General features: G+C 57.4%; 1 protein-coding gene across 2 annotated transcripts; it reads right to left on the bottom strand.

The window, feature by feature from the left end:
• Window positions 1–303: 303 nt before the first annotated feature.
• On the bottom strand, window positions 304–23,438 carry Cep170b (centrosomal protein 170B). 2 transcript variants are annotated; one of them, XM_052739130.1, is made up of 18 exons: window positions 23,307–23,438; window positions 16,822–16,911; window positions 15,970–16,048; window positions 15,460–15,518; window positions 14,208–14,346; window positions 11,585–11,689; window positions 11,032–11,505; window positions 9,815–10,527; window positions 9,350–9,523; window positions 9,001–9,091; window positions 7,151–8,830; window positions 5,599–5,842; window positions 3,672–3,831; window positions 3,217–3,360; window positions 2,978–3,066; window positions 2,525–2,618; window positions 2,313–2,364; window positions 304–2,221 (listed from the first exon to the last, which is right to left on the bottom strand). In XM_052739130.1, exons 1-18 carry the CDS (start codon window positions 23,409–23,411, stop codon window positions 1,974–1,976), a joined length of 4,740 nt encoding a protein of 1,579 aa, XP_052595090.1. In that variant the 5' UTR covers window positions 23,412–23,438; the 3' UTR covers window positions 304–1,973. The 2 variants fall into 2 exon arrangements, with proteins under 2 accessions (XP_052595090.1, XP_052595092.1); XM_052739132.1 differs by having other exon boundaries at window positions 5,599–5,737.
• Between the last annotated feature and the right edge of the window lie 2,647 nt (window positions 23,439–26,085).

Raw genomic sequence — 26,085 nt, 5'->3', positions numbered from 1 at the left:
AAGGGAGGTAGTGGGGTAACTGGGAGGAGAGGGGGCTGCAGTAGGGATTATTGTACGAATGAATTTTTAAACACACGCACACACACACACATATACACGCACACATACACATACATATACATACATACAGGGTCTTGTTGTATAGCCCTGGCTGGCCTCAAACTGAGAGATCCCTGCCTCCCAAGTTCTTGGTTCAAAGGCATAAGCATAGTTGGTGTCTTGAACCCACAAAGAGATTCCTTGTGTCAAGACAACACAGCTACCCCAACACCATCCCCAGAGAGCCAAGGCGGCAGACGCGGGTGTGCTGCCACGTGGAAGAATGATTTATTAGAACAAATTCCATGACAAATCATATAAAATAACCATTTTCTGATAGACATCCACAAGACCACCTGAGAACAATGTACAGAGATACCTTCAAGAAGCCAGGCAAGTAGGATACCAGTGCCAGGTCGAAGGCTGGAGGGACGAAGGAGCTAATGTGAGGAGGAACACCAATTTGTGCATTAAAAAAAAAAAAAAAATTGTACAGTGATGACCAGGGGTGGGAGGCATGGACTCTGCAGAAGGACAGCCATTTACTATGGGGAGCAGGCTGTGGGCAATGTGTGGGACATGCAGGGGGAGCAGCCAACAGGCTGGGCTGGCACCTCCTCCAGACAAACGGCAGGTTCTACATACACACGTAAACATCAGGTGGGCTGGGCAGAGGCACACAGGACCCGTGCATGAATCTCTATCATCTAAGTGTAAACAGGGAGACCCATGCTACCCCTGAGGGCTCCAGGTCTCCCGCCGCAGCTACCTCGGCCCCAGCAGATAGGTCCTGTTCAGGAGCAACACCCACACACACATCAGGCAGGGCATAGAGTATACCCACGCCAGCCTGGTTGACATGGGACGCTCCCCATCCCATTCCAGCCAACGGGCTCTTTGGCTTAGTGCCTCCAGAAACATCAGCAAGGGGCAGCAACAGGGCAGCCACACTCTGCTCACCTGGCAGGCCCCAGCCAAACAAATCCTGAGAAAGCATAACCAGTAGTGGGCCTGTCCCTGCCAGGCCCCCACAAAGGATCAGGCCACAGGGGCCTGCTGCAGTTACCACTTTGTGCCCACAGCATCTGGGACGGCAGGGGTATATGGTTTAGATCACAAAGCCAGGAGCTTCCAAATCTCTTTTTCTGCCGCACTGGTAAAGCACTCACCACAACCAAAGGGACTGCTAGCCCACCCAGCTACATCCAGTCCCACTGTAAGGAAGTCCAAGGTCCCTAGTAGGGCAGAAACCACTCAGGAGGACTTGCTGGGACAGTATCCAAACTCAGTGGGTTTGGCAGTTGCGTTGGCACCAAAGGCTTAGGGCCGTGGGGTTCCTGCCCCAAATACCTCCATGAGCCACTCATCTGCCCAGGCTGATGGACTCTGCAGCAGCTCCGGCCACGGATTCAGACAGGAGCCACAAAGCAAGTAGCCTCCTTCCTAGACAGCCGGGGGACATGCCAGGCCCATCCAGCTTCTGTGTCTGGCACTGACTGGCTCCAGGGTCAGCCCCTTTCTCTGTCTGGCCTAAGAGCACATAGAGACGATACAGGGCCTCTTGGGCTGGAGCTGCACCTAAGTCAGGCCTGGTGGAGTCCTGCAACGGGGCAAAATACTCTTTCCTTTAAAGCTAGGGACAAAAACAACAGTGATGGAGAGGAGGTGAATATGGGGCCTCAACGGCTGGCCCTTGGCAGTGCGTACCCCAGGGGCTAGGCTAGGAGGCCTGTGAAGGTGGGGGTAGCCATGGGCTGGATGAAGTGGTTGGGGTGCTGGCTGAGGAGGGGCCTGGGAGGCACCCGTCCATGGGGTTATGGCACATATGGGGTTTTCACAGAGAACCGCCTGCAGCCAGGCAGGTGGGCTGTGGGATGATGCACAGGCAGGCACAGGACACACGCATAAGAAGGCTGGCCTTGCCCATCCACAGATTAGATCAGGAACCTCTCAGCATCAGGAAGAAAGGCAGGCTCCGGGAGGCCAGGGGGCCCGCAGTTTGCCCGTTGTGGGAAGCTCCTGAGGGGCAGGGCTGGCAGCAAGGTGTCCACAGAGGCAGGTGAAGTTGAGCTCTGAGCTGCTGGCCGGGCTTTCCCAAGCCCTGGCTGAGTGGGCCCTGCAGGAGCTCTGTTTCCCATGAGCAGGTCGAGGTTCACGCTAGGGTCCACGATGGCATTGATGACTGGAAGAGAGCCAAGAGTCAGGCCAGTTGAGAACCTGGCTGTAAGCCCATAAGGTTGCCTTTGCCTGCCCTAGGCCTGGGCCACACCCACCTTCCAGCTGCTTCTGTACACGTCTTAGTTCCTTCAGGATCGAGCTGATTTCCTGGGAAGGACAGAGAGGAGGTAGGCTACAGTAAGAACATGCAGGGGCCTCATATCCTCCGGATGGACTGGGAGCAAGACTGAGGTTACGGTCCACACCAGCTCAGCCAAGCCCACGGGGTGGGGAGCCAGGCCCAAGGATGGGTCCTTCTGTCCCTGACCTTGTTGGATGTCTTCAGGATGGGCACTTCATTCTCAGCATTGATCCTGGCCTCGAGGTCCTCCCATGCCCGGCCTGTGTTCTGGAAGAGGATCCTGGGGAGGGAGCAGAGACAAGGACAGTGACAGAGACATGGAATGGGACCTTCGCAGACCTCTCTCTCTCTTGCCATAGTGAAGCTGATGCCATCCCTTGCTGGAGTTAAGAGGGAAACTAAGCCCAGAGCAGGAACTCAACTAGCTGCCTGATGCTCCAGCCAAGAACAACTCCGGCAGGGGCAGCTGGGATGGAGATGAGGGCTGGAGAGAGGAGGAGGGCCCAACCTCAGGGAGCAGTGTAGGCATGCGGAGCTCGCTACCCACACACGGCCTATCAGGCTGCACATTCGGATACTGATGCTAGGCCCAGCCCGTGTAACCCTGTTGGCACTGCACCCAGGGGGCTGCCTACTTACTTCATCTTCTCAGCAAGATGCTCTGTGTTTTCACGAATGGCATGTGACAACTGGGACACCGGGTTTAGCATCAGATTATCAAAGATCACCTGGAAGGACTTGGGCATTAGTATGCTTGCAGCCCTACCCCCCGCCCCCAGCTAGCTGGCCTCCATCTTACAACCCAGACACACTGTCCAAAGCATTCCCTGACCCGCATCTACACAGTGTGGGGTGGGGTTGGGGGAGGGGCACCGTGCCTCCTCACGGTTCCGAGGCCTTGTCTTATTGGCCAGGGCATCCTCACGGCTGTCATTCATGTTCTGATCCAAGTTGTGAGAGTTCATGGAGCCAGGTGGCACCTTCTGGAAGTTGAGGCTGGCCTCTGGAATGCGCTGTACCAGCTGCAGAGAACAGAGCCAGGCACCTTTGGCTTGCCTGGACGCAGACAGCCACCAGGGGTGGAGAGAGCCCTCCAAGGCTCCAAATGGACCAGGGATAAACCAAGCCCCAAGCCCCAAGCCCCATCTGCTCAAGATCCCTCCCAATACCCACGCCCTTGAAGTAGAAAGCTAAGCTTGAGGACAAGTTCCCACACCACAAACTCTCAGGGACTCTGTAGGAAGCCCTCAAATTAAGAAACACAAGGTGAGACCTCTACCCTGGAGGATGAACACCCTCCCCAATGTGTGCACCTGAGAAGTTGGGGACTCACCTCTTCACGGGCCGAGATGGTCGAGGCAGGGGTGCTGGGCATATTTCCAAGAGATGGGCTGCGAGTGGGTCCTGGTGAGCCCAGTGAATCCCCATCTCCTGCCACATCATGAATCTCCCTGGCCAGGATGGCCACATCCTTTACTAGTGTCTGGCTCAGCCTGTGGCCAACAGGAAAAAAATGAGCTCTGCTAGAGGTCCTCTGGGGTGGTGGGGACCCACAAACCCCCATGCACACTGAGTTAGGGGAGCACAACTCCACTGTCTGAGGCAATGCTGGGTAAAGGCCTGGGCCCGGGGTATGTGGCCTATCAGAGCTGGGCCTGGGGAAGGGTCCAGTAAGAAGAGTGAGTAGGAATCCTCCAGACTGTCTCTTCTCCCTGTGCACTAAACCTAGACACAGTGGCTGCTGGGCCCTCCCAGCATGGATACAACCCAGCCAGAGTGTGTGGGCACCACCTTGGCAAGCAGGCAAATGGAGGCAGGGGAGGTGTGGATGGAGACCACCATAGCTACCATATGGGGCTCCTGATTTCAAGGGTTGGAGTTGAGTAGAGGGACCGTGTGGCTCTTCCAATATGGCTGAGAACTAAGTTCTGATTCACACCATGGGGGAACATATCTCTGTGCTGACAAGGGTCCTGGGCTTGTCCCAGTGAGGGCAGCCAGAAGACAGAGGACCAAGGAGGCAGCAGCAATTCCCTGAGTTGGTTGCCCTGAGGCCCCGGTTGGGTCTAACCAAGCTCCTAAGCACACGGCTGAACCCCTTTTTAAAGAGGTCCCACAGCCTGTCTCTTGCCTTAAAGGTTCTTGGGGCTCACTACCACCACGGTCCACCCACTTGAACCCTTACACCAGACCCGGGTTACCCTATGGCTATCCTCAGGGTTCTACCTAGGACCTGCACCCTGGCCAGAGATCTGGTCCCAGCTGCCGCAGGGCCATTACTTGTCCCTCCCCAGAAAGTCCCTCATGGTCCCCCGACTGGGCTGTCTGGGCCCGTCATTGGTCCCATGGCTCTGAAATCAAGAGGACACAGAAGCAGGACCCTCTGACTCTGGACGGCACCAAGGGCTCTGCCACTTCCCCCAGCGGTGCCACTCTTGGTTCCTCTCTGTAAGAGGCACACTGCGCCCGTCTCCTGGGCCCAGCAGGCTGGCATGCTAGAGCTTGAGAATCCCACAGGACCATGTCTCTTCCTGTTCCTCCTTACACTAGGCTGAGCCCCGGGGAGCCCATCCCTCTGCTTCTCACCCAAAGGCTGTGCATCCCCCTACAGTCCACACTGCTTCTCAGGAGGCCTCTCTTCTTCAACCCATCTCTCTTACCCTGTCCCCTAGATGACCTCATTCCAGTAACTGTGTCCCCAGCCCCACACGGCCACTCTCCTGAGAGCCATCTGCTTCTGGTCACCTTCTCAGTGCCTCAGAAGCTCTCGAGTTCAGCATCTTCAACAACACCCCTGGAAGTCCACATAGGTCCTGGGGGTCCTCTACCTTTCAGGGCCTGGCCATCAAGGCACTGGCCATATATACCTCAACTAGATTCACCCCTGCACACCCCTCCCCAGAACACACCCAGAGAAGACCATGTAAGTTTATTTAGAATAAAAACTGTGGTCACACTAGCTACTTGAACTCCAAGTTCCCTACCCTCCTAGACAGACATTCACCCATCCACCTACTCATCCATCTATCCAATATCTACTTACCTACTGAGCCATCACCAGGGACCAATCCATCCATCCACGAACCCACTTATTAACTCATCCATCCACTTTTATCAACCCATTTATCACTCGTTTGTCCATCTTCCCAGCCACCCACTCATCTATCCACCACCCACCAAACAATCTCCACACCTACTCAGGGTCGGGAGCGCAGCCGAGCTCTCCGCCAAGAGGAAGAATCTATGGCCTGATCACTCACCTAGCGATCTCCGCGATCTCCGCTGTCTGTACAATGAAGCCGTAAGGGTCAGGCTCTTCCTCATCATCGTCTGTGTCCCGGGGGCCGGGGGCCTGGGAACGAGCCCGGGCAGAGCTGCTGGCCCTAGGGGTCTGTGTGGCTGTTGAGGCATGGGAGCGTGTGTGTTTAGGGGAGCTGTGGTGGGACCCATACTCCTCCTCGGAGGTGGACGTGTAATCCGAACCCTGCTGCCGCCGCCGTGTGCCTTGAGTGAGTGGGTTGGTTTCAGAAGCGAGAACAGAACAGAGAACATTTCAGTGCATCGGTAGCCCCAGGGTCCCTCAGGATGAGGGCCCTGTGCTGAAGGACAAGATGCATCACAATTGTCCCCAGCAGAAGCACTACCAGCCCAGAGGACATGCAGAGCCAGGGACTGGGCACTCCTGGGGCCAGTGCAACATCCAGGGGGATGGGATGGGTCAGGGTAGTAGATGCCTGTGCCTGGTGAGGTGAGAGCTGCTCCCTGGGCACCAGGAAAGGGTGCTGGGCAGAAAATGGTATAAGCTGCACACAAGGACCAGCTATGGTACTGCACAGCTGGATCACACAGGTGGGTGAGGTCAGGCCACTGCCAGCCCATGCCAGGCTCCCACAGCCTTCATCAGACTCACATCCTCAGGTATGGCTGCCCAGGTAGGATCATAGACTCCTTGGCTTAGGGCTGTTTTGAGCCCCAAGCAGCTCTGACAGCCAACACTTTGGATGAAGGGTGGATGGGCCTGCATGCTAAGCAGTGTGGCAGGTTAGGGACAGCAGTTTCTGCCAAATAAAGTCCTCAATCAAGGCAGCCACAGTGTCCCTTCCCAGTGGGCCCAGCAGGCAGGGGTCTATGAGAAGATGCTGGGAGGCAGAGGGGGTAAATGGAGACAGCCAGGAACAGCAAGGCCAAGGGGTGGGGCTGTGGCACCTTGGCTCAAACCAATCCACTCAATCCACTGGGGCATGGCACAGCTCCCTGGGTCGGGTGGGACAGAGGCTATACTGACAGGGCCCGGCCATCCCAGGAATGGGGCCGGCTCCAGCATCTGCAGCCGTCTGTCCCTTCTTATTGTACACACTGCTCAGGGGATGGGGCAGAGGTCACTGCTCATGTGGACTGACACAACCCTCTCAGGCCAGGGGCTCTGTGGGCATTCAAGGGTGTCAGAAAGGCTCCCCTTAGATAGATACCCTTCCCTGGGATTCACAGCCACAGCAGCACAGGGGACAGGGAACAGAGAACTTTGGGAGAGCCCTCCTTGGGTTCCCAGGTGGGCAGCTAGGGCCCCTACAGTCATCAGAAGTGCTAGCCTTGGGATACCAAGAGTGGCAGTGCCAACCTCAAGGTCCAGGCATCGAGACCCCTGGGGTGAGGGGAGGCACCCTGGGGAGGGTCTTCTGCCACACAGGAGCCATGGGCACATCTGGCCAGTGTACATGTGTGTGCAGGTCTACAACACATTTACCCAGGGGCTCAGCTGCTGCTGGCCATCCTGTCCGCCCACCATCCCACTACCTGTCACCCCACACTCACTGGAAGAGTATCTGGCACTGCCCGGGCGGGCCCTGCTGAAGGGCTGGCGGGGGCCCGTGCTGGCGGCGGCGGCAGCGGCGGCAGCCTTCCTGGCAGCAGCACGGGCCTCGGCTATCGTGGGCTTGCGGCTGCTGCTGTAGAGTTCAGCGCTGCGGCCAGAGAAGCCGGTGCGGGCCGGGGCTGTCTCAGAATCGCTGGGTCCCGTGAAGGAGCCTGCCCGCTTCCGGGGCATGGCCAGGATGTCCAAGCGTGTCAGTTTCTTGGCCTGCTCAGGGGCTGGTCGATTTGCTGGCTCAGGGTTGGCTGTGGTCCCTCGTTCGGCATCCACGGCCTCGGTGTCCGAGGCATCCCCCAAACGGGCCCGCCTGAGTCGGGAGGCCCTGGTGGGCCTCGGGGTAGACAGGCTGTTGGAGCGGGTCAATGCCTGCTGCACCTTCTGCGCGGTGGCGGAACTGCGGCTCTGCTCCTCCCGGGCAGCTGGGGACGGTGGGGGCGCCACTTGTTTCCGGCGGGGCCCTTGTCGACCTGTCCCAGAGGCCTCAGGGGTCTCATGGTTAGAATTGGGCATGTGGGCAAGACCAGAGCCTCGCTCCTCTTCAGGCCAGTCCAGGGACCCTCGAGACCCATGGCCACGCCGCATAGCCAGGCGCCTTGACGGCTCTCCATGGCCCAAGTCTGCAGGGCCTGGTGGGCGGAGCTGTTTCTCTGACAATCGATCTCGGGCACTGCCCTGGGTAGCACCCCCTGGGTCTGGTACTGCTGGTGGAGACAGCAGGCTCTCCTTCTGTGGCCCTGGAGTCTGGGGGGTTGTTGGGCTGGGTCCATTCTTGCCACTGAGCAAGCTAATGGTGCTGGCTGTGTCCACATCTGAATCCCCAGATAGGGAGTCCTCTGGAGGCCTGGGGGTGCTGCCCCCCTCACATTCATCTGCAGACTTGGAGCGTATTCGGGCTTCCAGGGCTGCCAGGGCCGTCTCAGTCTCCTTCAAGATCAGGTGGGTGTCCTGCGTGTGGAAGTCCATGCGAGAGGCCCGCACTGCAGCCAAGTCTTGTAGGAGTGGGTGACTAGAAATGTGAGGGAGCTTTCCAGGTGCTGGGGGGCCACTGCTTGGCTCCTTGGTGAAGCTCTCTTGCCGGGCAAAGGCCAGGGCCTCCTTGGGTGGAGCCGTGTCAGGCTCTGGGGACCGACCACCGCGCAGTTGGATCACCATCCTCCCATTGGCACTGACGTAGAGGCCATCCCTTGCTGAAGGGCTGGTCTGGACCATCCGTCCCAGGCCATCCACCTCTCCAGAAGCCACAGATGATTTCTTGGGGAAGGTGGCCTCCCCATTCTGATCACCAATGAAGAAAGAGGTGGGGGCTAGCTCCCCAGGGGCTCTTGGTGAGCGCCGACCCCTGGCCCACACTAGCTCCTCCTGCTGTTCTGGGCCTGGTTCTGGGCCACGGCCGCCATCTGATCCGCTGGCGTCACTGAGGCTATCAGGGTCCAGATCTTCCTGGCCTATAAGGCGACTAGCCTGCTCACTGCCCAGCTCTGGTGGCCCTGGGCCACTCCGCCTGGCAGCTTCAAGGCCTGCAGGACTGTCAGCCCTATCACTGGGCAACTGAGGGAGCAGTCGCCGCGTGCGCACAGGCAAGGCCCCCTCAGGGTCTCCAGTTCTTCGCCCAGGACCGTCCTCTGCAAAGCACAAGGACAATGCAGTTAGAATGGCCACAGACCTGCAGGTCCTACGTGCACAGAGCCCCAACCCTCTTCCAGGCACAGGCTGAGGCAGACTGTCTACAGTCAGGATCTGAGGCCATCTGGGTATGGTCTCCAACCCTGACAGCAACTCTGGGCTCACATACCTGCCAAGCCAGCATCTGAGTAGCTGTCAGCCAGGCTAGCCCATCGGGAAACCCACTTCTGACCTCCAGGGGAGCCTGGGACCAAGAGGCTCTGCAGAGAGAAGGGCAAGAAGATATACCCACGGCAAGGGAGGCACACACCCAGAACAGGGGCCAGGGTCTAGAAGAGACCCACTCACGCTGTACTTGCCACAGGCAACACCCCCTCCAAGAGCCACCAGCAGGGCCCGTGTGACCCCGGTCACCACCAAGTGCTCAGCCTCATCAGTGTATCAGGACTCAGTCCCGGCTCTGCAGCTATGGCCTTTGCTACCATGACTGCTCTTGGGGTGGCTGCCCAGCCTCATACCTGCTGCTCCATCTGGGGGGCCATGCCTGGTGCTCGGGAAGCAAACTCTTGCAGCAAAGCCATCCGCTGGGCCATACCTCCATCACTGGGTTCATCTTTGTCACCTCTGATGACTGGGCGGAAGGTAGCTGAGGACACCCTAGAGAGTTCAGGGGATTCAAATACCCCAAAAACCTGCCAAAAGGAGACAGTACCAAGGGTCAGAGGTGCCTGGATCTCTACTCCCACCCAGATGTGGCCCCAACTATTCAGCTGGGCATGGCGGGTGGGAAACAAGCCCTACTCTGACAAGGTAAAGAGGCAGAGCCGGGGGCCCTCCCTCCTCCGAGTCCTCTTGCCCAGCTGGACTAGACACATGACTTGATAGCAGGAGGCCAGCATCTGTTCCCCCAACATGACCATCAGCCCTGGAGTCCCCTCCTGCCCCACAGCCTGCACGAGAGTACATCTGGGCATACGCCATACCTGGTCGATCATCTTCCGAGCCTCCTCGACTTCTCTGTCTTGAGCCTCCGTCTCGATGGTGTAGGTGCCCGCATCGCTAAGGCTGTCGTCCTCCTCCTGTCTACGTGCCTTGGTCAGCTGGGGGTCAGTGGGAGGTGGTGGAGTGGTGGAGGGGGTCACGGGGCTGGCCCCACGGGGTGTCAGGGGGGCAGGCAGCACTGGAGGTGTCTTTTCAGGGACAGGTCTGGCAGCTGGGGAGCTGTCCCGCATACACTGGGCCATGAAGTCCTGGGCCAGGCGGGAGCGGCGCCCCACACTGCCAAAGGGGCGTGTGGAGGCACGGGGGATGGGGGAAGTGTTGCCCAGCCGCTCCTCCGTCTTCTCTCTCTTGAGTGAGCTGGCCCTCTGGGGTCCCGAGCTGTTCCCTGCTGCACGGACCGTGACACCAGGACGCTCTCTGTCGGCAGTCCCGGTGCCCCGGCGCTTGTCAGCCTTGGGGTCTACGGGTGGGGTGTGTGTAAAGGACTGTGAACGTTTCTTGCGGGGCGTATCCTCATCAAAGAACTCAATGACAAAGGCCTGCTGGTTGTGCAGCAACTCTTGGGGGTCCCTTTTGATCTGCCTCTGCAGCCGCACCTGCTCCCCACTGGCTTCTGTTGGGGCTCCAGACACCGAAGCAGCCTTGGCCAAGGGGTCCTCTGAGTCGCTCTGTGTGCCATCCTCATGCTTGTGGCCTGAGGGAACCCATATTCATCAGCACAGTGAGCAGCGTCAGGGAGCCTCACTACCCCACGCCCACGGGGAATGGATCCACACTGACTCCCACGTGGAAGGAAGTTCGGTACCACTGGGGACCTAGCACATGTGGCTCAGTGATGTAGAAGACACTAGACACTGCCCCCAAGACCAGGTAGGTGGTGCTTGGCCAATTCACTGGAAAAGAAAAATCAGCTAAACCACCTGGGCCCTCACTGATACGGTCAATGTGTAGGGACAGGCAGACATGGACCACCTGCTAGTTTAAGAACTTGCCTAGCCAGGCGGTGGTGGCACAGCCTTTAATCCCAGAACTCAGGAGGCAGAGACAGGCGGATCTCTGAGTTCGAGGCCAGCCTGGTCTACAGAGTGAGTTCCAGGACAGTCAGGGCTGCATACACAGAGAAACCCTGTCTAAAAAAACCAAAAAAAAAAAAAAAAGAAGAAGAAGAAGAAGTTGCCAGGTGCCAGCAGGTACTTACCCTTCAGAGTACGGGTGTGGATAGGAAGATCGCTTTTGGTGCTCTGACGGTCATCCCCTGGGCCATCCCGGCGCAGCAGGCTTGGGTCATTCTGCACCAGCCAGTCGGCCACCTTGGTTTCGGCTGAGACCATCTCCACAGGTGTGGCCTCCTTGGCGGGGGGCCGCCGCTGGCGCAGTGAGAACTTGGTGATGTGGTCTTTGATCTTCACCTTGCCTGGGCTGCAGTCATCAAACTCAATGGTGAAGGAGGCGTGGCTCTGTACCACAGGGGCCGTCCCCCCACCACTTGCCTCCTGGTCTTTTGTGGGCACTTCCTGTGTTGGCACCTCAGGGAGCCGTGGTGGCTGTGGGGCTTCCTTCGTGGGGATCTCGAAGTAGCTGGGCTCACGTCTGAATGAGTAGTCTGGTGGCTCAGCAGGCGCACGGCAGCCGTCTAATTCGCCATCTTGCTGGGCCAGGTCCTTGGGACGCTCTGAGGCAGGGAGGGGCCCTCAGGCCAAGCCTTTCAAATCCACCCCCCAACCCAGTCATAGCCGGTCACTGAGACTCACCTGGGTAGGGCTCCTCCTGGTGCCGGTCTTCAGGGGGTGTGGCACTGTCATCCTCACCCCACCAAGAGGGTTGCCCATACAGGGGTGTGCGGTAGGCTACTGCCTCTGGAGGGGAAGAGTTCGGAACTCAGGTCGCTATGGCCTCCAACATGATGATCTGGAACAGGGCCAGTCTGCGGACCAGGCCCTAGTCTCACCTCCCAGCTGGGACCTGAAGCTCCTCAAGCCCCTGGCCAGCTGTTGACCACTCTGGGCCTGTTTCCACATCTGTGGGCAAGGATGACCACCAGCCCTGCCTGGCCTCTCTTGGGTAGTGACAAAGGAAGGCGATAAATCCTAGGACACACAGTCCTAGGGCAAGGAGGAGCACCCTCTGCCTTACAGTATACAGGGCAACAAGAGTCCACAAACAAGGCTCAGCCTCTTCTAAGATTCTAGAAATGGCTCTGCCACAATGGGTGGTCCTGGGGCTGAGGGCCACCATGGTCTGAGTGGACAATGTGACAGTTTGGTGAGTTTATTTTAACGTTTGGATCTCTGTCTAGAAGTTAACACTCTACCTCCCATGAATCTAGGTTTTCAGCTCCTATTTGGACAAGAGCAGGGTCCAGTGCCCCAGGGCAGGGTGTTGGCACTGATGTACAAACAGCTCTGTCCCCCATAAGCCCTTTCCATTTCTGCTGGGTCCAACAGCCATCAGAGCCTTGGTTACTGGCCCAGCTGCTCATACCAGCAGGCAGCAGGAGGGTCTGAAGGCTGGGTTACCTACGGCCAGTCAACAAGTGTCCCTGTAGAACGGAGGCTGTCCCTTGGTACTGTGCACATGTCTCCTGCTCCCTGAGGGGTTCTACTCTTTACAAAATTACCATATATTACTTAAACAAACATGGGTTTCATTATGTCATTCCCCTGTGGTATACCATATACACTGATCTTTTTTTTTTTTTTTTTTTTTTTTTTTCGAGACAGGGTTTCTCTGTGTAGTTTTAGAACCTGCCCTGGAACTCACTCTGTAGCCCAGGGTGGCCTCGAACTCACAGAGATCCGCCTGGCTCTGCCTCCCGAGTGCTGGGACTAAAGGTGTGCACCCCTGCACCCCCACCGCCCGGCTCACATACACTATCTTATTCCACCATCCACTCCCCTCCCCTGTTGCCGCCCTGGCCACTGGCCTAAGGACCTCATTCTTTGCCCAGAGCTGTACGCAGGGGCCCTTGAAGCAGCATGCGTCTGTCACTGAGTAGTACTCTCAAAGCTGTTGGCTGCAAGCCTATCTTGGGTCTCCCAAAGTGCTGTGTCTGCTCTGTAGGACTGAGAAACTTACTTGCCCAGCTGGTTGCACCTGCTGTAACCTCGGGGACAGCTCCGAGCCACTGTCACAGCTGTGTATACTCACAGCCCGGACACTGACAGGTGCTCTGAGCAGGTCAGATGACTTTCTGGAAACCTGCCCAGTTCCCAGCAGCCTTCCCAAAGGCGAGCACAGGCCAGGCTTCAGAGGCAGAGGGCCCACTGTGCAGGGCACACCTGCATCCCAGCCACATGCCAGCAGTTCAAGATGTGGGTCCATGGGCTGACCCAGAGCACAGCAGATGTTGGTCAAGACTGGGGCAGCAAGGTGACCTTCCTGACACAGAAGACCATGAACCTTGGTCTCCTAGAAACACCTTCTTCTACCTAGAGCTGTGCAGCCCTCCGCTGCAGACCCAGGCAGGACTTACACCTGTCACTCTGCTGCGCTACCCCCTGGGCCCACCTAGACTCACACACCACTGCCCACCTTTGCACTAGCTCCCGAATGTACGAGCCAGTGCTTTCCTTGCACTCACCGACCCACCCTGGCCCCAGTGGCCAGGTGATCTGCAGAATCAGGCCCAGAATCTGGGCAGAGGGCCCACTGTGCAGGGCACACCTGCATCCCAGCCACATGCCAGCAGTTCAAGATGTGGGTCCATGGGCTGACCCAGAGCACAGCAGATGTTGGTCAAGACTGGGGCAGCAAGGTGACCTTCCTGACACAGAAGACCATGAACCTTGGTCTCCTAGAAACACCTTCTTCTACCTAGAGCTGTGCAGCCCTCCGCTGCAGACCCAGGCAGGACTTACACCTGTCACTCTGCTGCGCTACCCCCTGGGCCCACCTAGACTCACACACCACTGCCCACCTTTGCACTAGCTCCCGAATGTACGAGCCAGTGCTTTCCTTGCACTCACCGACCCACCCTGGCCCCAGTGGCCAGGTGATCTGCAGAATCAGGCCCAGAATCTGGACTTTGGGCAATTTAGACCTGCCAGCCTCTGTCCTGCTGCAGACCACAGGGTGGCCATCTGACGATCAGAGGCTCCCAGGACCTGAGGAAAGCGGGCATGCCTGGGGAGGTGTGTGCAGATGCACAAGACAAGCCCACGGTTAAGCAGGCCTGGGCCCTGACTACTGAGCTGTTCTGTCAATGGGAGTGCAAGCTGGGGAGAGGAGTCACATGGGAAAGGGGGATGGGGTAAAACAGGGGAAGATGATACACAGAGGGGCAATGGGAGACAGGAAATAGAAACAGACAGGCCTTGGGGCGCTCTGTAACTTTGCCCTTCCCCATCCACCCCGGTCCCCACACCCATGGCCTACCTGTTCCGTGTCTTCGGTCCCCTTTCTCTGGTCTGGGTTGTGAGGACTCACAGTAGGGGGTGTGCTCTGGCAGTGCCTCACCCCTCTTGGGTGCAGAGGCCTTCACACTCACCTGCAGCTGGCTGGTGTACTTCTCGTGCTGTAGACAAGCACACAGGGTGAGGGTAGTGTGCCAGCCTTTTGAAACACCCCAGGCAGCCCTGCCTCTCCTCCACAAAGAACAGAAAGAACCTAGGACTAGTCCATCCGGTGGGCAGCTGAGGGTCTAGGCCTATGGAAGACCCTCTAGTTCCCAGAGCTAGTGAGAGAACTGTAGCTCACTTCTCTGGAAGGGAGAAAGCAAGCAAGGATCACCAGAGCAGAGTCTTAGAGACCACCATGCTCCAGGCCCCACCTGAAACAGGCCCTTGGCAAGGTAAGCCACTCAGGGGCCCAGCTACATGGTCCTGAACTTTACAAATTCATTTGGAAAACTTGGTAAAGAGACCACTGACACGGTTCACACTAGAGCTCAAAGCTCTATGACCCATACAAACAGGAAAACACTGGCCTGCCACAGCCCCCAGGATCCTAACTCCCTGGATGAGACTAAAACTGATGTGACCTTAGCAGTCTCAAAGACACCAACCCAGAGGACATACCAGTAGCCTCCATTATGCCCTACTTCCTGTCCCCTCTTGGTGGCCTGACTAGGTCCTTCCTTGTGTCCTCCCCTGGGTGGGTCCAGGGCCCCAGGAAGGAGTGTGGTCTGGCTTTCCACCCTGCTTGGCCCACTCCTCTTCCCAGTGGAGCCTGGCCTCCTATTAGGTGATCCCAGTGCCCCACCTACATCCTTTGCTCCCCAGCTCAGCATGCTGGGCTATCTCCTGAGCCAAGACTCTGTCCCATTCCCTACCTGACTTACAAGGTCCAAGGCCATATCTTGTAGGGCTCAAAAAGCCCCATCTGTTCCAGTAGGCCAACCACTCAGCCTCACCTTCACGTCCCTCCTCAGCTGTCCCTACCATCTGTTGCTATATAAGCCTGAGGGTAATGACTACTTCTCACCTGCTGGACCGGGCCATCCAGCAGGACAGGCCAAGCAGCACTGATTCACGACACCTGCAGCCAGCAGAGGGTGGCTCAGGAGCCTGGGGAATGTGTCTGGGGAAGAGACCAAAGCAGGAGCAGAGAATGGCAGGCTAGGGCCGAGCTTCACAGCCAGCTGTGCAAAGCGGGGCTTTCCTAGCCCTTGGGCCTGCTTGACACTAACCTTGAGCGCCTCCTCAGGAACACGGTGCTGCACACGCTCCAGCACGTACATGTTGGAATGTAGCTACAAGTTAAGGAGAACACAGAACAGGAGGAGCAGGAAGGGCCTGTGGTTGGAGCATGGAGGCCAGCACTGTAGTCAGCGCTGAGTAGGTGGACTCAAATACTCCTGGAGGTGGGAAGAGGGCCCCTCCTCGGGGAGCACCAATCATGCCCCCACTATAATCAAGAGCACAGAATGTCCAGGCTTTACAACTCAAGGTCCAACCAGGACTCTGGGGCCCAAAGAGTGCCGGCTTGTTCCTCAGCCCCTCTGTGACCTCAAGCTGAGCATGCGGAGAAGCAAGGGCTAGAGTCTTACAGAATGCCCCACCAGCAGAGGAAGTCCAGCCTCAGGTAACCTCTAAGGCTGAGAGCCTCAGCGGTGATTAAGAAATCCCCTAATCTGCTTTAAGACAGCAGAGCAACTGTGGGGGCCTTGGTCCTGAGGGAGCAAAGTAGAGAAGGATATCATAGCCAAAGCGGATGACATCATTGAGCTTCAGTGTGATGTACTTCTGGTCTGGGATGCGCACATCATTCACAAATGTCTAAGGAAGGAAGGGGAAGAGGAGGCCTAAGCAGACCCTCCTTGCCTTCCTGCATTCCTGGCTCACTGTCCTAGGAGCAGTTGGGCAGACCTTTCAGGTAGCAGAGCCTGCAGGGCCCAGGTGGAGTCCGATTGGGACTGGGCCAGATAACCCAGGGAGCCTCCAAAGCCCAGTGGGTGGCGGGGAAGGCCTACTTGTCACAAAGCCCCGTAGGAAGGACTGCATTATCTGAGGGGTGGACCAGGGAGGAGGGGAGTGGAGGGTGATGTCCAGCCTTGGTCCCGGGTTCACACTGTGTAGGCAAGGCACACCGGGGTGGCTGTGGGACAGGTCCTGCTCAGGACTGCATGAGCAGAATAGGTCAGGGTCTGTTTTCTGATTAAAACAGTGTTCTGGGATGGACCACGTCTAACAAACGTAGAATGACATGTCTACACAGGACAAACAGATGAAGTCCCAGAGAGGCCATCCCTGTCCTTCTACTCCATGTCCAGCTCCTCTCACCCAAATCCTCCCTCCTTCCCTAGTCACACTCAATGAAACAAGAGAAAGGACACACACTCCCCTTCTCAGGTTGGGCTGGGCACATCTCACTGCTTTTTTTTTGGGGGGGGGGGGGCTCATTTCCTAGCTTTGTACTTCCCTAGTTGAACAGAGCTCTGGCCTGTATAGCTGATGAACAGGGGCTCTGGACAGGTCCCTGGAGTGGAGGGAGCCAGAGGCAGGTATGATCAGGGCTGGGGTGGGACCAAGCAAGAGCCCAGTACACTCACCCCATTGAGACTGCCCAGGTCCTTCACCCAGTGCTCATCACGGTCCTGGTCGTAGTTGATGACGGCATGCTGCTTGTCCACACTACGGGACTGGAGGGAACAGACAGTGGTCCTCAGGTGCCCCATCCCATGCTGTCAATGCCTATTATAACACCAACACCCATGGGCCTCAAAGTTCCCGAGTCCCTCCCCTCCCCTGCTCCCCCACAGTGTGCAGTCAAAACCACCCAGCTGCCACAGCAAGGCAGAGAGAGGGCTGTGCAAGACACCAGGGCCACTCCGTCCTCTGCCTCCCCAGCCTCTCCTTCCATGAGCATCCTCCCCAGCACCCTGTGCAAAGCACTGGCTCCTAGGTCAGTGTGGGAGGGCATGGGAACCCTCTGGTCATCTGAAACAGGCTGTTCCCTCCCAAGGGCAGGCAGGAAAGGCCAGCCCACAGGAGCATACAAAACCTGTGTGATGGGCACACACAGCTCCAGTAGTGCTCACTTGTCTCTGGGTTCCCCCATCCAGCTTCCACTGGCCACCCCAGCAGGGCTTGTGGCACTAATTTCAACATACATGTGGTACTTCTACTCCAAGTTGGTCTTACCTTTCCTGACCACCAACCTGTCTAGGACCCTTCCCAAGTTAGTCCCCCAGCTCTTCACATGGCTGAGCCCCAGATTCTACCCCTAGGATGTAGACGGGAACAGGGTCATGCTACTTGCTCAGGCCCTGTCAGTGTGAGTCCACGTCACCCAGCCTACGAGGCTGACTTCTCAGCACCCAGCACCAGTGCTCATCTCCATCCCCATACCACATATGACCTACACTGCCAGCCACGGTGGTGTCTGGCTGGCCCCCTTCCCTGCCCCGAGGAGCTCAGCCTAAGAGAGGATGATAGAATCAGTCAACTCAGGGAAGCCACTGAGCTCAGATGAAGCATATATGACCCAGGCAGTGACTCCCCAAAAACAAGGTCCCCCTCCAGAGCACACTGGGGAGAGCCTTTGGTGCAAGAGAACCCCACAGCTGACAGAGGATGTATCAGGGTGCGGGTTCTCAGTTCATAAGTCAGGGCACAGGCCCTTCCAGCTGCTTACTCAGGGCCTCTCAAGCTGCCCATCACTACAACCCAGGCCCTCTTCTTTCCAGGTACCATCACCCTGCAATAATTAATCCATTCAGGGTGAGCACCCCTCCAGCAGAGACTAGGGAGAAGACAGACATGCGCTCCGGCCCAGCCCACCTCTACTGCTAGCCTCCTTGGCAGAGGAGACTTCATTTCCAGCCTCAGAGGAGATATTAGGGAAGGTTCTAAAGACAGGACTGCAGCTGAGTGGCTTCCAGGTAGCCCTTAGCCCAGCCTCTACACCTCACAGTCACTGATACTCTGCAGCCCAAGGTGGCTGGCTTGTCCAAGATGATGGGCTGTAGTGAAGCAGGTTCTGGGGGGTGAGAAAGGGTCACATCTCATCCTGTCAGGATCCTCAGTCCTTTCTGGGAGTGGGTGGGATACAAGGATGATATAATGGGGAGGGCAGTGTCTAGGGGTGGTCATCCTTTAGCTACTTCCTTTAGCATAGCCCATATTCCTGCTAGGGACATAAGAGTTAAGATTCCACCTGCTCAATGTCTCCCTGTGATTTCCCCAGGCCTGTTCCTGGTCCAGCTCACCTGTTCTCAAAGCTACAGGTCTCTGACAGAGTGTGTTGTCGACTTTGAGCTGGCCAGCTTTATCCCCAAGGGCCATCTTGGTCTGGTCCAAATTCCTTGCCTATAGCTGCACCTGCAGATGCCTCCTTCTTTCTCTGGCCCTGGATGGCACAGGTCAAGGGCCAGGCCAGATAACATTTCACCTTCTCACCAGAACCTTAGCCTGTACCTATCCCTGTGCACAGGCCAGCACCTCTCAGTCCCTAGCAGACACAAACGCTCTTGGGGCAAGAGACCAATTGCTTCAGGGAAGCTCAGACTCAGGGCCAACATCCAGAAAGGGCAGGGATATAGGTGTGGTCCAAGACAGCCCTAGGCTCTGCAGACCTGACAGGGTGGATGGGAAGGTGAAGTGCTTCAGGCTGACCCTTCCAGGCTGGAGAGTTTCTTGCCTGAAGCTTCCCATACCCTGAACCTGACGACCTCCTTCACTCTGGACAGCCCCAGGCACTTCAGCCCTTTCTACCCAATCTGCTGGCCTCTGTATTCAGCAGATTTTAGTCTACATCCAAAACATGGCCGCTCCCCATTTTGGCCTGACAGTCCTTGCCCAGTACTGAGACCCTGGGCTCGCATATCCAGAGCCCCAAAGCCCTGGAGGCCTCTTCACACAGAACTCCCACGAGCCCACTCATGGTAGGTTTGGAAGCCCACCAACTCCTAGGACTGTCCCTCCTGACAAGTCCCTCTCAGGGAGGGTAGGAATGTAGCTGCCTCCTTGCCACCCCCAGCCAGAAATCTTCCATCACCAACACCTAGGGCCAGTAGTAAAGTTCACCTAGCCACACCCACATGCTCGGAAGCTAGAAGCCAGCCCAGCCTGGAGATGCAGCTCTGGGCCAGCACTCAGAGCTGGCCCAGAGAGTGGACAATCACAGGCATTCGAAGTGGCCAGAAGAGCACCAAACACATACTAAAGGAGAAGTTAATGGCCCGGGCTTACTTAAAATGTTAAAATGATAGGTTTATAAAGTTCATGCCTGGCACCCTCCATGGGAAGAGCCCTGCCCTGGCTGTGCTGACCCTAGCAGTGGCCACACCCAGACCTCTGGGCATGCCTTTCTGCCAGCTCATCTCCAGTACAACCATAGCAGAGCTATAGGTACCCACAGCAGCTGGCTGAACTTGCTATGTGCACAAGGCCTCTGAGGCTGCTTGGCTCTGGGATGTGCTTTCTGGGTTAGGTTGTCACACATAACCAAGGACAGCCAAAGAACAGACTAGGTGGAGGCAGAAGCCAGCTCTCCATCAGCTAACAGCATACACACATACACATATATCATACATAACACATAAAAAAAAAACCACCTGCAGACACCTCATATATGTACACATGTGTATGCATGTGTTCACATTTGCATGACACAGCATGTCGTTAATGGGTGCTGGCTCTGTGCCAGGCAGGTCTGCACTGGGAATACTGTGCTGAACAAAGAGCAGGCCCTGGAGAGCACAGCCCATCGATGGCATGTGGCTATCGTTGATGGTTCTGTCCCCAGGACACAAAACAAGATTCCTCTGACCCCTCTGCCAGACTTCATCCAGAGTCTCTTAACCAGCTATGACCCTGCTGAGGCTGCTCGCCTCCCCTAGCTGCCCCTCTGTCCTCAGTGGACCTTGCAACTCCTTAGACAGAGGTCCTTCCTACACAACCCTGTGGCCCCTCCCCTCCTCACTGCTCTTCACCCATGCAGATGTGTCTGGCCAGTCCTAGCCCCTCCAATCCCACCCACAGTAGCATCTTCTCACATTTCTCCCCACACAGGGATTGAAGCAGGGTGTATTGCTGTGGCTGGCCAAGGGTGGATGAGCGGACACCAGACACAAGGACCCACAGGGAGGGAGATTCTCCAAGAGCTGAAGTAAACAGGAGCTGGCTGGGGGGGCAATGGTGGTGACAGGGAGAAATGAAGAGCACGAATAGGAAGGTGGATGTAGAATCAGACCCTAAAGAGTAAAGGACGGTGTAGGGTGGGGCGGGAGAACGCTGGAGGCTCCCAGTGCAGGGTAAGGGAACAGGGGGCAATGGTGGGTGTGGCCCCCGGCAGAGATGGAGATAGAGGGGACAGATGATGACAAGCCTAGGCTACTTGAAAGGTCCCAGAGCTGGGTCAGGGAGGGTACAAACGATATGTAACTCCTCTGGCCACCAGGCAGCTGAGAGGGTGAGAGGAAGGGGTGGCCTGGACAAGGGCCAGCTGGGCAGGGTGGGGGCAAGGCCTACTGCAGTGCTAGGAGGGGTTCAGACCCTCTGTAGTAACTCTGTACCTGTGTGACCTCCCAAACTTCAGCGTCTGCATGTAAAGGAGACACTCTGCTGGGCGGCGGTGGTGGCGCACGCCTTTAATCCCAGCACTCGGGAGGCAGAGCCAGGCGGATCTCTGTGAGTTCAAGGCCAGCCTGGTCTACAGAATGAGATCCAGGACAGGCACCAAAACTACACAGAGAAACTGTCTCGAAAAACCAAAAAAAAAAAAAAAAAAAAAAAAAAAAAGAGAGAGAGAGAGAGAGAGAGAGAGCGAGTCCTTCCATAAATAACCACATTCCTCAGGGGTAAGGAGGGCAGAGGTGCAGGGGCACCAGACCAGGGGCTACCCAGCATGGTCCTGTTAGAGCTCCACCACTGACAAGCCCAGAAACTAAGAACCTGACCCCAAACCTGCTCTGTGTACTGTGACCCCCGAGGAGGAGACCTGGTAAGGGGTAAGGCCAGGTCCAAATAGGAAGCAGTGCCTGCTTGGGTCCCCAGCACCCCAGGACCACTCCAGCTCCTCTCACAGGCCCCAAAGTGTTGCCTGATCTGGAGCTGTCCTGGTGACCCTGGGGAAGATAGCATTGCCAAAGTCATGAGGAAGCCACCAGCCACTAGGGCTGTGGGTACGAGGCTGGGAGCACAGCCTGCAGCTCCACCCGCTCCAGTCTTCACGCTTTCAAATGATGAACCATCCCGAGCTAGTTCAGGCTTCGGGAAACCAATGTCCATAAGTAAATAAGCATCGCTGTGTATTCTTCCACAGTCTCCGCACTCTCTCGTGCCATGTAAACAAGGCCACACTGCACGGTAGAAACTGCATGACCCACACAGCACTTTGCAGGACAGATCTGACTCCTCTCCCCCTGCAGAGTCATGAAGGGACAGAGGGCTGTACAGGGAACCTAGGAGTCTCCCAGCAGGAGGAGCAGCTGACTTTTTTGTTAAGTTGAAGCTCACCAGACATCATCTGGGGAAAAGCCACAATATCCAGACTCATTCTAGCCTGTGGAGTGATAAAATACCTTAGACTGTGGAATTTGTAAATGATAGAAACTTACTGTTGATGGTGCTAAGGGATGGGTATCCATGATCAAGGTGCCAAAGACAGGCAGCTTCACAGACAGCACCTTCTGGCTGGGTCCCCACTTGGTGTAACAGGTGGACAAGATGCCTCAGGCATTTTTAAAGGACCCTGTCCTGGCTAGCTTTTTGTCAACTTGACACAAGGTAGAGTCAAATGTGTGTGGGGGGGAGGCTCAATTGAGAAAATGCTTCTACCAGATTGCCTGCATACAAGTCTGGGGCATTTTAATGACTGCTAATTGACAGGGGATGACCCAGCCCACTGTGGATAGCACCACCCCTTGCACAGGTGGTCTTGAGTACTAAAGTGGGCTGAGCAAGCCATGAGGAGCAAGCCAGTAAGCAGTGTTCCTCCACCGCCCCTACTTCAGTAGTTCCTGCCTCTGCGTTACTTCCTTCCGTGACAGAGTGTAAGCTGTAAGGTGAACTAAATCCTGTCCTCCCCAAGTTGCCTTTGGTCATAGTTTTTATCACAACAACAGAAACCTAAGACAGACCTTAATCCCACGCATGAGGACCCTTATGTCCCCACCTCTTAATATCATACCACTAGGGACCAGCTCCAACATCAACTCTCAGAAAGCAGCAAAGGTGCTGGGCTGTGCTAGCTTTGGACAGGTGCATCAAGACTCGCTGTCCAGCTGTCTGTGCTCAGCTCAAGCTCAGCCCACTCTTGGGAACCTCACATACCCTAGGAGTGTGCGGGGTGGCCATGCCGTACATGGAAACTTGAGTACAAGACCCATCTAGGTTTTAATACTCCCGGGGCACTAGGCAGCTGCTCTGTACCTGAGCAGACCCCTTAGCTGGACCAGATGAGCCCAACAGGACATTCATTTCCTTCTCAGAGTCCCAAGACAGGACATGGAGCCCAGAAGCTTGAGGCTAGGACCCCATTTCTATGCTGGTGTGGGAGTAGTTCAGAACTGCATGGAGTCCATTGTACCCCCAAGCCAGGATGGACCTTGCAGGACAGCACACCATCCCACCCTTTGTTTCCAAGCTAGATGCACAAGCCCCAAGAAATCCAACTCAGCCTCTGAAACCCAGGTGGCCCAGGGAGGGGACCTATCCTGCCAGAGCACATGAAAAAGTCACCAGCACTATCCACCATCTGGACACATTTGGGAACAAGACCTCCAGGACAGCCTTCAGGCTACCCCTATAGCATAGCAATAAGGACACAAATGACCCACCTCCAGTACCTTCTAAGATGCTCCCTCAGCCCCATCTTCACAGGATACCCTCTCACCATTCCTGGACCCCGGCACTAAGCACTTTCTTGTCAGAAACAGGTCTGACACGAAGAAGCAAAAGCCCAGGTCTGTGAACATTCACTCACACCCCTGCTCGTGCCCACCTGTGGGTCTAGGGCCCAGGTAATGAGGGGTCTCTTCCTGGCTTTGATGTCCTTGAACCACCTCCCCAAATAAAAGAAGCCCCCACTCACCTGCAACATGAGCTCACATTCATCACGCCCCACGAAGATGAGCTCACGTGGGAGCCGGTGGCGGGTACCACTGCTGCTCACCAGGAACCATGATGTGACGCTCATCTTGTCACTGAGGAGGCCTGCCTGGCCCTGCAGGGAAAGAGCCAACAGTGGGGCCCCCCAGCCTGGACTTTGGTCCCCTGGATATGTCCAAAGCCAGCAAAGACTTGCTCCTTTAAAGACCCATGGCCAGGACTGGCTCCATCTACAGGGTCCAGTCCAACATGAAAACCCAAGCCTTATTGAAACACAGGAAATTAGCTTCAAGAGCAGAGCATGAACCCCAGCATGGGTCTGGGCAGTGGCTCTGTGCCGGTACTGTTACCAAACTGGTATGGTCTTGGCATACTGGTTCAAGAGGGCAGTCCAGAGCTCCTGAGTCTCAGTGCATCACAATCTAGCTCATACTGTGAAGAATAAGTACAGTGGCTGGGGTGTGGTTCAGTGGCATAGCACCTGCCGGTGGGTGCCTGGCCCTGGATTTGAACCCTTGTACCTTGAAACACGGACACACACACAGACACAGACAGACAGACACACACCCCTCACAAGGAAATAGCTGAAAGTCAGGAGACTGAGAAATAGCAGGAATAACTAAGACAAGTGGAAGATTCATCAAGGGGTAAGGCAGCAATGTGGGGTAGAGGTGAGTAGCTGCCCCGACCCCCCACTCTCCTCCACCTCCCGGGGAGCAAAGGTGAAGGCAGGGCCACAGCATGCAAGAGTCTGAACTTAGATGAGAGGCAAAGCAGTGCACAAAGACTCTGGGTCCTGCACAGGGCTGGTCGGGTGGGAGCCATCACCGAGGCAGGAACAGCTATACAAGGCCCCCTCCCTCATCTCTCTGGGAAGTGTGAATATACACACTGGTGATCCTAGGGCACAGGCCCTGTCCTGTAATGTCCAGTAGCCATGCCTGGAGGCCCGAACACAGGGCTGCTCACCCAGGTCTCAGTTCCCTTCAGGGTAATCAGCAGGCAAGAACACGGGGCTCTGCCCATCTGTGAAGGCCCGAGTGACCAAGCATCCCACAGCACTCCACCAGAAAGCAGGAGGAAGATGGGAAAAACCTGTCTCAGTAGAAGACAGCTCCAGGTGGCAGGAACACACCCCCTGACTCCACTCTGGGCCCCCCCTTTCCTTAGGTCCCGGCTTCTAGAGGGGCAGGGACTAAAGGCGTAAGATTTCAATGCCCTTGCAGCCCCCAGGACACAGACCCCATGGCGTCTCCATAGTCCTAGCTCCCAGAAAGACCCAATCCTACCAGCAAAGGTGTCAGGGCTGTCGAAGGAGCCCCCAGAGGGTCACCGAACCTCCCAGCCCCACCCAGCGTGGATGTCTCCCACTCTGACATCACCTGCTGCCATCTCACTGTGGACAGCAGGCACGGGGACTCCCTCAAAGGAGGGGGAGGCCAAACCCAGACCCTGGTCATGGGGTGACCACAGCCACCGCCAGTCCAACTTGGAAAGGCTTCGGAGCCAGGGCCTGCTGGAAGAGGTCTGGGGCTGGGCTAGCCCGGCCATCGTTGCTAGGAGGGAGAATAATAAACACCCTAAACTTGTCCCCTCAGCCGCCCCAGCCAGAAGAGCCACCACCCGAAGGTGAAGGAGGAGGTGGCGATGCGGATGCTGAGAAGCAGGAGGCAGGGGGCAGCACAGCGGCTGAAAGGAGCAGACAGAACGAGGTCCCCTCCCGGCCGCCGACAGGCCCAGAGGAGGCAGGGTAAGCAGGGAGACGGTGGCGGCTAAAGGAAAAGGGGAGAAGAGAAGGAAGACGGAGGGAGGGACCGGGAAGGAGGGGGGACCGGGCAGCCGGGAGGAGGCCGGGAGGCGGGCGGGCGCGCCAGGCCCAGAGGGGGAGGGAGCAGCGTTGTCTCCTGAATCAGCGCTGGCCGTGCCCGGGCGGGGACCCGGCGCCCAGGTCGACCCGCTCGGCAGGCCGCGTAGACACGCGCGGGGCCAGGCCTTGTCGCCGGGGCCAGGCGGCCCCTCTCGGGCGCGCACAGACCTGGACAGCATCGGCGGCGGAGGGCACTGGCCGGGCCAGGTGTGCCAGGCGCCCTCGCCCAGCGCCCTCCTCGCCGCCGCCTTTGTCCAGGCCCGCCCCGCTCCGGTGTGGCTCTGAGGCGCGCAGGTGCGGTGCTGGAGGCCCAGCCGCCGGGAGCGCAGGGCCGCCGCGGCCCCTCCTGCGTCTTACCTGTGCTCCCGCCAGACCCGCGGCTCGCCCGCCTGGTCGCGGCCCGACCCAGCCCGGCCCTCCGCCCGCCCGGCCGAGCGCTGGGCGGGGCCGCCGCCTAGGACATGCCCGGCGCGGCCCGCACGCTGGCGGCAGCCCCGGCCGAGCCCACGGGCAGAGCGCCGGACCGCGGCCTCGCGCGGCGGGTCCCCTGACGTCTGCGGCGGCACGCTCCGCCCCGGCGCGCCCCGCCCCCGTATCGCCCCGCCCCCCGGAAACCAGGTTAGGGCGGGCCAGCCGCAGCAGGTGAGCTAGACTCTGCAGCGCCACCCCAAAGGCTGAGCGCACCCACTCCCGTTCAGTCCACCCGACCCAGAGCAATCGATCGGGCCGCCAAACTGGCGATCACCTTTGTCCCCGGCCCGGCTCGGCCCCGCACGTCTCCCCACCCTGTGCACCTGACCCCCTCTCCCCTCCAGCTTCGGCTCCGCCAGGGTTGCGGGACCGGCGTACAGTTGCCCAGCGTCCTGGCCCAGGGCCGAATGGTTAACACTTCACC

This window comes from Peromyscus californicus, unplaced genomic scaffold, assembly GCF_007827085.1.
Source record: "Peromyscus californicus insignis strain IS unplaced genomic scaffold, ASM782708v3 Scaffold_15__1_contigs__length_86483966, whole genome shotgun sequence".
NCBI classification, from domain to species: Eukaryota; Metazoa; Chordata; class Mammalia; order Rodentia; family Cricetidae; genus Peromyscus; species Peromyscus californicus.
This window is presented reverse-complemented; position numbering and strand designations above follow the sequence as displayed.